Genomic DNA, 13,828 nt, shown 5'->3' with positions numbered 1-13,828 from the left:
ATTACAATGAAACCTTTATTCTTTTAATATACTTATTGGAAATACATTAAAAGCTACAAAAATGCTTTTTAAAATATTTATTTTTAACTCTTACATTTTATTTATTAGATACTATTTATCTTTTGACGTATTGTGTCAAAAATAAGTGTTCTGTCCAGTGAGAGCTGAGAAAAAAAAAGAAAAAAAAATCACTATATAGTAAAATTAATACCTTCTAAGCTTTGAAGATGAAATATTAAGTAATAATTTCCTAAATTGTGTTAATTTTAGTTTCGATGAGAAGCTGAGAAGGTATTGGTTTTACTATGATGTGTTTTATTTTTTTTTTTTTTTGTATCTCTTACTATTTTTTCTCAGCTATTCACTGGAACGCTTTCTTTCAACGAAACGTTAAAAGATCACAAATCGTATCTAGTCAAAGACATTACCCTCAAAAATTGAAAAAATTTCCCTCGTTCCCAATAAATGGGGGAAACCTTCAAAATAATTAAAAATTAAAAAATTGCTACTTTCGAAATTTTTTCAATTTTTTTTACTTAAAACTGCTATAACTTTTTTAAAAATGATCAAATCAATATAATTAAATTAAATTATATTTATTTTAATTATATTGATTATAAATTTAATATAATTTATAAAATTAAAGGTAATGTAATATACTTTATTATGAAAAAAACAAATTTTGGACTTTATTTTGTCTTCATGGTAAAAATGGACACCGAATGTTATTTTTGTGTGAAAATTCTCGATTTTGTATTTTACATTTTTAACTTTATTATGCTATAACTTATTGCAAAGTTTATGTATCAATATAATTTTTTTATGAGAAATAATATTTATATCCCTTTTTCATTTGCCATACTTTATATTGATCAGGATATTAATAAGGAAATAGCAGATCATGTAGCTTTTGGAATAATCCACCATTTTTTTTTAAATTAAATACTATCTAAAGATTTACATCGATTCGTTTTTTATGATAGTGATTTTAATCACTGTTAGATATCATTATACTTGATCTAACTATGCCACGTCATCACTGTGCCGCGACCCCCTTGTGCTGGGTTTATTTATATTAATTTAAATCTTGAAATAAATTAAATATTAAATTAAAAATGAGGATATATAATATTTTCATAATTTTTAAATACAAATATAAATATACATTTGGCAAATTATTACATAAGACAAATATAATGATTGTGAAAATTAAAGGTATATTACTTAAAGTATTAAATATATTTTATAAGAGAAATTCTCTAGTTTTAAAATTTACGATAAAAACATAATACTTATAATTTGAGAAATATTAACGTGTTGTTGATAAATAAAATTAGTTATAGAATTTTAAGTTTAAATAATTATACAAATAAGAATCTTTCATTCAAATTATTTGATATTAAAATTTAAATGAAATAGAAAATTGAAGAAAGTTCAAAATAATGCTAAACTAAGTATTAGAAAATAATTAATTGTAGATTACAAAATCTAATGAACTTTGAAAAAGTATACATAATGGCAATACATGGTTTAAATCATTTAAATTAATACGATCCAATTAACATTACATTTATTGCATTATCTATACGACACAGCCATACATATTAGACCCCTCAAATTATATTAATTTTAGCTGACTATAAATTTTAATTTTATAGTTTAATCACTGTACATAAAATAAATTAACTACGAATATGATCAGCTTTAAAAATAAAACTTATAAAATATTTTGTACAATATATTTATGTAAGTAAATAAATAAAATATTGTTACATTATTTTATTTAAAGTAATTCATTATTTACACATTTGTTCAAAACTAGATAATATTATTTAAGAATTATCTAAGATTTTTAAAATTAAATTAATGAAAATAATTTTTATTATAATAAAATAATTAAACTTAAATTGTTTTATAGTTTGAGCAATGGTGACTGGCAAATATCATATAAAAACGATATTCGGTCTTTTGGTGTTTGCTTTAATAGTATGCGATACTGTGACAACTTCATCATTATCATAGTTATTGTGATGGATCCTAAATAGAGAAAATCTGAAAACGTATAAAATTATTGTGTATAAATTACCATGTAGTATAAAAATATTGCAAATGCAGTTATTTTTATTAGAGAAAATATATTTTCGCTCACGTATGTTTTTATGATATATATTTAACTGTCATAATTCCGACAGTTGCTGAACCAAAATGGGAGTTTAGGAATCCTTTATATTATGTGAACCTACACAAAATTGCTATAAAAACGGATGTGATGAAAACTATAATAGTTAAAAAAGTATCTATTGCCTTGTTAGACCATCAACATAGACATAGAAAAGCGACAGATAACGGTTTTATGTGTGCGACATTTAAATAATAAATATTAACTTAATAAAAAAAAATACTATGAGAAAACAGATCACAGGATCTAATGTCAAACTCGCTTTTTTAGAGTCTTTAATAATTGATTAAATATGTTTCATAGTTTGGTTTGTTTAAACTTCTAGACCAACTATATTTTTAACAATATCCGAATCAAATTGCATTGAAACTAAGCTAGTGCCGTACAATGCTACCGGAATTTAAAATAAATAGTTTACACTTTACTCCGTGACAAATATAATTAACACCGAATAGCCTACATATTTTTTTCTATAATAACAATAATTTTTACTTTTATATCATACGATAATATAATAATAAAGTAATTTTACAATATTTAATTTTGTGGAGAATAAACAAGAAATAAATTTAATGTAAATGAATAAATTTCAATGATAATATATTACAAAAAAATTTATACAAAAATATAATTAGTATATAGTTCAACATATCAGATGTAATTTATAAAGGTTTAATGTAGATAATATAGAATGAATTGGTAAGATTTTATTAATGAGAATTTTAAAAATGATTAAATATTTATTTTTTTAACTCTTACAATCGACTTTGTATTTTTTATTCAAATGGCTCAAAATTAATTTTTTATTGATTTTAGAGAAATCTATTTTTCACATTAAAATATAAGTTTGAAAAAATGATTAAATTTTGTTGTTTACATAATTTAACACCTTATGTTATTGAATGCACTGTTTTAATTTGAATTTACAGTTACAAAAAAAATGAATGTACAATAGTATACCATGACACTTAAAGGGTTATAAAGTTATTTTAATAAGAGTAAAACCTAATTTAAAATACCTCATAATCTTAAACTTGCATTTTTTGAGTGACTGCCTTATTCATTGCACACAGTGATATTAGATAAGTGTTTGACAAATAATAATAATAGTTATTGAAACATCTTTGAAAAATTAATTTTCGAAAGCTTTAGGTTCAGAAACTTAGTAAATATAAAACTTATAATCTGTAGTTCACATTTATAAGCTTCTATATCAGAAAATGAGTTTTTGAGTTTTTAATTATGTGTGTAAAGAAAGATGCTTTTTTAGTGTATTAAAAAAATACGACTAAATTTGAACAGTGAGATATGTTTTTTAAACTTCAAAAATTTCAATTTACATAGACTTTGTCAACATTTTTAATTTGTTTTTGCTATCTTCAAAAACGTCTAAAATTGATTTATTAGCTTTTGTATAATAACTACAGAAATAATCTAACGTTTTCATTTAAATTAATAATAATAATTCTAAGATTAAAATTTCTTTATTTAGTGTTTCAAATAATTCAAAACATTAATTGATTGTGATATTATCCATTTACACTTAAATTATACTAACTAATACACTTATTAACATAAAAAAAATATTTTATTTCATTAATAATCTATTGATGGCCTACTATTTATAGCAGTAATAACAATACTCTAATAGTAATATCTATCTATAAACACTAACGATATTATTATTTTTTATTAAATTTCAAGAATAATAGTCAACACATAAAAGGTATATCTATATAAATTCAGGTCGTTCAAATAGAAGCGATGAGTTAAATAGACCATAACCGAACATAATGAATAAAGTACCCGTACGTTGGGGACCTTTAGAATTATTTCCAAACTAATATTCTTTTGTTATTACTTATATGTCTAGTTCAAAAAATAAACAATTGTACATCAGTTGAAATTTTGAAATTTATTTATTGAAATTTATTGAAATAAATTACGTTGTGAACAATTCAAAATAAAGTTCTAATTGTGATGAAGTAATACTATTTGAGATGAACTTTTGTTTTACGATTATTAGATGTATTCAGAACACATTAATTAAACTACTAATTGACTTTTTTTTGGCCACCTTAATGTTTCATTTTGTTAGGGGCTGAACCTACTACAAAAATGCATTTTATATTTAAACAAAATTATCAGTTAATCTTTAACTTATGAACTAAATGAAAATGATATACAAAAAAATAATAGTATTTAGATGGTTATATTTTCATTATAAATTTATTGATAATATATTTTGTAAGTCAAGATTGATGTTTTTTGAAATTATTATATCAAAAAAAAATACAGTACTATTTTAAACGAATATTGATAATATTTTTGTCAGAACATTAAATTCAGTGAAGATTAAAGCCACGGTAAACACAGACAATAGAACAATTATACTCAATAGTAAGTTTTTTTATAATTTAGATTTATAATAAAAAAAATTTCGACATGTATAAGTGAAATTCTTTTGAAGTTAAATTACCCAGAACCACATACCACACGATGAAATAGAAATCAAGAATCAATTTTCTTATAGGTCTAAAAAAATCTGGTGGTAAAGTAATCATTTTTGATGCTCACACAAATAAATTTTTATACTTTTTATTTTTTGAAAGGGGAAAGTTTTAAGAAATGATTTATTGAAACAAAATTTAATTGGATGTCAATTGTAAACTTCATATGAAAATGTCTAATGATAAAGTTGAAATATCAACATCAATTTTAAAAAACTATTTAGAGTACAAAAGCAAATTTTAAATATATGTTGATTCTAACAAAATATTCAAGTGCAAAAAAAATCAACCAAACCTTATTTATTTAGACCTGCTTGTTTTTGTTAAATTGTAAGAAAATTAATTTCTATATATTGTAAAAAAAATTTTAAATTATATTTTTGTAACATATCAGCTTTTGAATAATTCCCCCATTATAAATTTTATGAAACTTCATTAAACATTATTTTGTTCTGTCACATACTTAGCAAATAAATGATTACTAAATTTGAAAACAATATGACATCACTTATGAGCATCTCAAAATCGAATTAATGTCATAATTTTATTTGATATTTAGATGATAATTTGATAAATAGTAAACTCTTTTAGGTTGCATGAATTTTCATAAATAATAATTATTTATCGATGGAAATATTTAACAATAATTGTTAAATATTTCCATCGATTTAACTAAATTATAAATAAGAAATAATGAAATAATTAAATTACGTCAGTAAAAAAATTCTCTCATTTCAATATTTAGAAGATCAAGATAAATAGAAAAATATTTAACTTTTCATTGGTCAACAAAATATAATTGTATATAAATTGAGTTAATGTAAATGTTATGCGTACAATGGACCTGTAAGTCTATGTGCAATTCTCGTCCACCTTAGTAACAACTAAAAATTAATGCAATGTAAAACATTAAAACTGTAAAATAACTGTTGACTAATTTTAAATAAAAAAAAATATCCCATTACTCTTAATATAAATTTTATACATCATTTATACTTACATTTTAAATGATTTTTAAAGAAAAAAAATTAACTTGGAATTTATTAAAAATTATAATTATTACAATAAATAAATCATTTCAAATGTTTTTTATTATATCTAGTAAGTCAGTCAATTGACCTATAGCGATTTTTTAAAAAAATAATTTTTTGAGTAATGTTAATAATTGTAGAACCAAAAATATTATGAAATCGCTGTTAAAACCATAACCTAACTTTTGACCTTATCATGTTAAATTTTAAGATTAATTAATATTTCGAAGGTAGTCTCATTATAATTATGTATCTATAATGATTTTTTCAATATGTATATATAAAAAATAGATATTTTTACTTTTCATATTAGTAAATTGTGATGCTCTCACAGGAAAAACTATTATTTCCTATGAGGCCAACGTCATTGCTCTCGAAAAAGACCGACATTAAAATAGCCAATTACTGTTTTGCAAATTTGTAATCTTGCGATTACCAATTATACACAATAATAACTTGATTTAAACAATTATTAGATATCTAACATACCACGGTCATTGTTTTATTTTGATTATTTTTTACCGGATGACATAAAATAATCTCATGATATGTTGGGGTTGTTTGTTACGAAATTCTTTCTGTTTATGCGATAATATTTTGACGACACAGTAAATTATACATTGAATATTATGAAATTAATTTAACAATTAAATTTTAGGTTTTTTTTTTGAGGGTTCAAAAATATATCTAAAATCTAAATAAGAGTTTGAAATTATTATAATTTAAACTAATGTAATTTGGTAAAGCAAAATTAGAAATTATGAACAATTTTTTATTCACCATGAATATTCCTCTATTTTAATAAATATACAAACTGAATTTAAAAAAATAAAGTAATTATTTCTATATAATTAAAAAAATTATGTATTATTTAAGTTCACGTGATAAAAGTATAGTGTATCAAATTAAACATACTTTTTCCGTTAAGATCCTTAACGACCTCCTTTAAGACCCAGTCCAACAGCAAACAGAGCAAAGAAAAAACCAGCGAACCCCGTTGTGGCTACGATGAGTACTAAACCACCTAACATTAGTGGTACCAGAGTGAAAAATTTAAGCTTGTATGCTAAAAGTAATGGAAGCATAAATTTTTTTAATTTTTTGAAGTCCTTGACTTTAAATGGCTTGTGCTTTTTGCCATGTTTTTTTCGCCTGCGCTTTTTTTTTAATATCGTTGGTTTTTCCTCTCCATAACCTGCAAACGAGTATCATACAAATCGATATAATTATATTTTCAATTAATTCAACAAAGGAAAACAAATGATTGAAAAAAGTGAATATTATACGTAGAATAATTTACACAGAAGTCCACTAGGTCGATTGTAATTATTTGTCGTTTAAAATAATATTTATCATTCGTAAATGTGCAGAGTCATGGAAGTTTCTTTAATTTAAAGTAGTACAGTTAGTGTTGTTTTTGCATTATGAGACGCTGGTAAGTACAGATGGAGTAAGAAAAATAACAAAATCATACAACGCGCATTACTGAAGAAGCGTGTTATTTAGAAAGTCGACTCATCGTCGAGTCCATTTATTGTCCGTTTTCAACCAGTAGATTATCCCTGTCGTTAAAATCCTGACTCACCATTTTTGTTTATCCAAAAACCAGTGTCCATAGCTTGAGAGTGTTTATTACCGTTAAATGAGAAAACAATGATCGTGTCATTCTTAATAGTAAAACTATCATATTTTTGTTTTCACAAACTTCTATGAGCGGCATGATATTTTATTAAGAATGAACACTTTTAGATTGTAAATTACTATTTTGTCAAATAATATTATAATTTTTATTTAATAATGCTGTTTGATTTATTAATACATCAAATCCTGATAATCTAAATTGCTTCACTCTTTGTTTTAATTAAATTTAATTAGTTGTAAATCCAAAACAACAGCTATATAAAAACTAATATAATGCTTAATTTCAATATACGGTTCAACCATCTTGATAGTATCAATAAAACTAAAAAATGTACTAGTTTACAGATTCATTACTTTATACAAGGTCGAAACCACAAACCAATACTTACCCACAGTCGTAAATAAATGTTTTTTTTTTTATTGGTTATTATTTTTACTGTCATTGTAATAACGTATATAACTTTCTTTGGACAAAAGCAAATATTCTGTGTAATTTTTCGGATCACAGATAGTTTGATGGTTGAATGATTTGCATTTGTCTAATCAAATCAACCAAAACGCAGATGCGCATTGCTTTTCTTTTTATAATATTAAGAGAAAAAATGTCTAGTAAAAATTAATATAATTTATATATATATATATATATATATATATATGTATTTTAAATTTTAATACTTACTTTCGGGATCTAAATGCTGTACTTCAACAATCTCTTCTATTTCTTCTTCACTTTTAATATTGTCATCATCATATTCATCTTCATCTTCATCATCGTCATCGTCATCGTCATCATCATCATCTTCATCGTCATATTGTCTTACTCTTTTGGATGTTACTTCTGTACTTTCAGAAGGTCTTACCGTATTAGTAGGCGGAGGAAAAGTTATGGTAATGACGGGTTTTGATGAACCATCCATTGGTCTATATTTAGAAGGTACCATTCGAGATACTGGAGTACTTGAAGAAGGTTGGGTTGAGGTTACGTCTTTCGTAGTATTAGTAAACCCCGATGAGAACTTGATTGGTGTAGAAGCCATCATTATAGCTGATGATGTAGTCCGCGGTGGAGGAGTCACTGATATTTGAGTCCAAGACTTAGCTTCAGCATGTGAGTCTTTAATCGGCGTTAGAGGTGATCGCGTTTCAATAATCGGTGTAGGTTCAGGTGCCTTAATAATTATACCTGATGTTTCAGTGGTATGTGTAAGCTGCTGCAAACCATCACCTGAGTCTGTGTAATGTTGGACAATTAATCCAAATTTAGACCACATAACTGAAGCATCGTCGTTCTTTAAAGATTTAAATGTAGATGAAGCATCTATGTCCCGGAATTCCAGTAGCAGCAACAGCAAAAACATAGTCTTAATTGTATTATAGTTGACAACTTTCCTTGACAGCATGACTGATATTTCCTTATCACTCACTATATCCTATAGTTTTAATGTCAACAATAACAATTGTAATTGTCGTCGGCGCGTATCGTAGTCGTATCTATAAACAATCATTGCTACGGTAGGTTGCGAGGAGCGTATAGTCGTGACGGTTCGCGAACGCTCTTTGCACTGATCAAGTCCGCGACTTGTAACACCGAAGCGAATGTAAGAGGTAACGGTGGTAAAGACGTCGTCATATGACTGTAAGATAGAAGACAGTAGTAGTTATTACCCCTACTGTATACCCCTACTAAAAATTAATCTTATATTTGTAAATATAACAATAATATTCTAATATATTATATACTATTTTGACGGTTTAATGGTTAATTATGCTTCAATTAATAAATAACTTAAAATATGGAATATTCCATTTTTTGTATAGATTCATGTGATATTATGAAGAAGAGTGCATTATTAGACATGGTGAAGTATTTTATATGCAATGAGTCCTAAAAAAATGTCTGAAGATAGGAAGACATTGAATACCTAAAAATTCGTCTTACATGTTGTGTACCGTATAACCATGAACTGTGCTAACAAGTATTTTCACGCCATTCTTCGTGTATATACACATCAACTAACGTAATGGTAATAATAACAATGTAATGTAATACAAAAACATGTTTTGTGTTCCAATTAAAATCAAAATGGATGTAAAAAGATGATATATGTTGAGCTATTGGAGTCCTCGTTTTTCTTTGTCGCGCAATAAGTAATTTTTGGGTCGAGTAACATACGTGGATTGTATTAATTAATAATAAGACAAGTTGTATTTTCTTCTGATAGATTCAACGCCTATTGTAATATTTTATATTTTAAATTATTTTAACTATTTATTACATTTAAATGATTTACTGGTTGCTGTTACTTTATCGAAATTTTTATTGAAAAATATTTATTATACTGTTTTATTAGAGTTTTCTGATAAATTTTATTGTATAAAATATACATTTTTATCTTAAATAATTATCTATAAAAGATTACTTTTTTTTAATTAATAAATTTTTTATTTTTAAATAATAGGGTTAGACAAGTTAAGACAATTTTTTAAACCGTTATATAAAATTTATATTGGAAATAGTATGTTAAGTTGAGTACAAGCTTTCATATATTTTTTAGATTATAACAGATCAATAAGTAAATATATATTTTTTTAACTTCTTTAAGTAAAAAGAAAAATATAAAAAAATTAACATTATTTTAATATTTTTGTAGTTATCTTAAAGTTAAAATTTAAGTTAATACGTTTTTCTGTATAAAAACAAACTAGTTCAATCTAAGTTCTTAATTTACTAAAGTTCTTTAATTTAATTTTAATTTAAAATATGGCTACAATTCCGAGTGATCTGAAGTTTAGTTATATCCAATAATTAACTTATTTTAAAAATTGAATAAAATAATAGAAATACTAGAACATTAGTTTTAATATTTAACTAAAAATAATATAAAGTTTTGAGTTTGTTAAGTAATATAAATATTTGTCACATAATTACTCATATGGTAAGAGAATTAGTTTCATAATTGATTTAATTTTAAGGATATAATCTATAAATATTACAATATGATTCATAATATTACCATTGATAGATGTACATTACTTTACCATATTATTAAGTTCTTAAATGGTTTAAGGGAGAGCGAGGCAAATTGGAAATTAAGCCAAGATGATCTTCTTAAATTTAAACAAATATAGTAAATATAGTAGCGTTTGCGAAATTTGTAAAAAAAATATTTTTAAATATATTAACCAAACAATAATTACTTTTTTGAAAATAATTTAAATTACACACATATTTGTTTTGTACTTCTATCATTTTTGTAAGAAATATATAGTATTGATATTTTTTGACGTAATATTTTATCTTGAATTTAAATCAATAATTATAATTTTATTTATTTCAATAGCTAAAAAACATTAAGAATACAATGTATTTCAAATTTATAAGTCTTTATTAAATTAAGGGAGTAGAAGAAGTAAGGTTTTTTTAATAAAAATGAATTGGGGAAAGTTAATTTTTTTGTTAGTTGTGTAATAAATTCATAAATATATAATAATTTACTTATTATTAGTTGAACTAGCTCTGTTACTAGAAAAAATAAACCTAATAATTATCCAGAAGCATACCTAAAAGGGTCATCAAGTAGATTGTCTCTTATAAATATTTTTACTCTCCATTTTTTTTTATTATTTGGTCACCAATTAAACATTGTATAATACAATAACAATATTTTTTATTTTATAGTATTTACGTTCAATTTCTTTAAAAAATGTTTTTTAAGTATATTAAATAAAAAGATTCAAAAACTACAAAACAGTTTTACTTAACTGTATATCTATAATACTACTGAAGTTATATTTATCAAAGTTAGAATTTTAAACTTCTTTATAATAGAACTTTATATTTGTTCACAAATTAATAAAATGATAGTATCAGGAACCCATTACCATTACGTAGTTTAGAAATCTAAACTTTTTTTAGATTTCTTTTAAATGTAATAAACCGTATAAAGACAGGTTTACATCTAAAAGACTCATTTATGACAAATTAGTGGTTTGGATGTAGTTCTGATAATAAAGACCTTTTTTACATATTGACTCGCATGAATAAAGTCCTGGAATCCATGTACATGTTTAAATTAATATGAATAAAATTTTACGTATCAAAAATTACATAGAAAATAATTTCCTTCGAGATCAAGCTCAAAAAACATATATATATATAAACCACAAATGTGGTTTTTTCATTGGTGTAAACCAGATTTGAAGTGTCATCAATATGTATTAATTTTAAGATTACTATTTACAATTCAGGTACAGTAAGCTAAGTTAGTAATGCTATGGTACCACAAACTCTTCATCACTATTTCGAGAATTTGAGTTAATCTCCGTGGACGAATTTTTCATCTTGGAATTTTCCTTTAGAAGTTAGAATAGATTCCTTTTATAATATTTATAATATCAAAAGTTGAATAAAAATGTAAACTAAAATAAATAAATAATTAGTTTTTTTTACCTTTGATTATTATATTAATTATCTCTAGTATTTATAAATTACGCTAATGACTTTAAAAATAATCANTTTGATTATTATATTAATTATCTCTAGTATTTATAAATTACGCTAATGACTTTAAAAATAATCACACTATTATTATTATTATGATAAATCTATTATTCTAATTGCAGTAATATTCGATAAACGTTTAATTAATATATTTGGAATCAAATAATTTATAAAAGTTAAAGCAAAAGTAGTGCAAGTCAATTTTCAGATAAAATGAGTTTGACCTGAGAAATCAAAATTTCAAACTTACTTCTTTCTTTGTTATCAACCATAGAAATGAAATTCAGTTTTAAATCTTATGAAAAATGATAAAAATAGACTTATACCTAATTCATTTTAATCCCATATATGCTTCTGTAAAGAAGTTGAATGTGCATGTCATTTTGTAGTTGTGTATTTTTATATTTTTGGAGGAAATGTAATTAAAAAAAATTTTAATTGCATAGATTTTTATTATAGATTGATTTAACTAGATTAACTGAAAGGATGGTGCAAATTATTGCACTATGTTCATGTATACTTACATTAAACGATTTTAATCTTGTAACAACTATAGCAATTTTAACTCTTCGTTATTCATTCTTCTTTTTTTTTTACAGCTGACTGTGTTTAAAACTACGTTTTTAAAATGTAATTATTTTTATAATATAACATATTGTTTAATAAAGAATACTTTTTTTATTTTTTAGATAAAAATAAAAATTATCCAGGTTATAGCTGTTATTAAAATTTTTCATTAAATTAATATTAGTTATTTAATATTTCAAATGTAAAAAAATACAATAACTCAAATCTAGTTATAAAATATGAAAATAGTAGAGCTAAAGTGAAAACAAAATTATGTACCATATTTGTATGATAAGTAAACTAAGTCATACAACAAATAATTGTCTTTAATTTGTATTTACATGTGCTAAAATATTTAATGTTACGGTTAATACTGTGAACAATATTTAGCGTTGAAGAATAATCACTTTATGACTGTTTTTAGTTAGGTAGCGCAAATAAGTATATCAACGGTCCATAACCGAAATTATTTGAAGGTAAAAACCACAGAAACATCATTATGGTATCTTTTTTTAAAATAATCACAAAAATAATTCTTTATGGTTTTGGTATACATTTTTTTTATATAAGCTAATATATGGGAATGAAGAAAATGATTTTTTTTGGAGATCTTGTAAATAAATTAAATCATTAAGACTATTCAAAACTAGTAACTATTATCCAAAGATAAAATAATGAATTTGTACTTGTTGGTTTAGAAAACAAAACTATAGTGTCAGTATAAAAGAAAAATGTTTTTGAGTTTTAAAAAATTGGTGATTTAATAATATTTTAATGAAAAAAAAAATGTCTTTAATATTATGTAAACTACAAATATTCAAGTTGAATATGAGAAATATTGACAATTCATTTTACATTAACCGTTAGTGTAATTTACCTATACAAGTAAGATTAAAGGGCTTGATGATAGCTGTAGTATATAACATTATCGTTTAATTATCGATATTATATACAAAAAAAATAGGAACGATAAATAAGCAAACAGTAACAATGTAATATAATTGTATCTAATAAACATGACATAATTTCATTTTTTAAATGAAATTCATTTTAATGAACTACCATTGAATTTAAATAAATATTTGTGTAATATTAATACATTTTAAAAATAATTCAATAAAAAATTTCACTGCTATTTTCAAATAATAAAACGCTAACAATTTTTTTTTTGTAAATTTAGTATTGTTTTTTTTTATTTTGTACAAAAATGATACAAATTATAATAATATTAATAATATAATTTTACATAAATCATTGTTAGGAATGTTACAAGATTCAAATAATGGATCAAATATATCAGAAAATATTAGCTATTTTCAAAGATATTGATTCTATTATTTTATCTAGTAACTATTTTATAGGTCTGCGTATAAATGATGATTATAGTCTAAGTATAAAA

The 13,828-nt window shown here is 23.4% G+C and overlaps 1 protein-coding gene across 1 annotated transcript; it reads right to left on the bottom strand.

The window, feature by feature from the left end:
* Positions 1-1,325: 1,325 nt before the first annotated feature.
* LOC126901430 (transcription initiation factor TFIID subunit 11) lies at positions 1,326-8,964 on the bottom strand. Its single transcript, XM_050677864.1, has 3 exons — positions 8,041-8,964; positions 6,636-6,915; positions 1,326-2,052 (listed from the first exon to the last, which is right to left on the bottom strand). The coding sequence occupies exons 1-2, from the start codon at positions 8,759-8,761 to the stop codon at positions 6,653-6,655; spliced, it is 984 nt and encodes a 327-aa protein (XP_050533821.1). The 5' UTR covers positions 8,762-8,964; the 3' UTR covers positions 1,326-2,052; positions 6,636-6,652.
* Positions 8,965-13,828: the final 4,864 nt, after the last annotated feature.

The sequence above is a fragment of the Daktulosphaira vitifoliae genome, unplaced genomic scaffold (assembly GCF_025091365.1).
Source record: "Daktulosphaira vitifoliae isolate Bord-2020 unplaced genomic scaffold, ASM2509136v1 Scaffold_3, whole genome shotgun sequence".
Taxonomy (NCBI): Eukaryota; Metazoa; Arthropoda; class Insecta; order Hemiptera; family Phylloxeridae; genus Daktulosphaira; species Daktulosphaira vitifoliae.
Note: the sequence above shows the minus strand (reverse complement) of the source record. Positions and strands in the feature narration are given on the sequence as shown.

Coding starts and splice junctions, on each gene's coding strand:
- LOC126901430 (XM_050677864.1), bottom strand. CDS start 8,761: ATGCTGTCAAGGAAAGTTGTCAACTATAATACAATTAAGACTATGTTT. Junction 6,916..8,040: donor ACAGCATTTAGATCCCGAAA/GTAAGTATTAAA, acceptor ACTCGTTTGCAG/GTTATGGAGAGGAAAAACCA.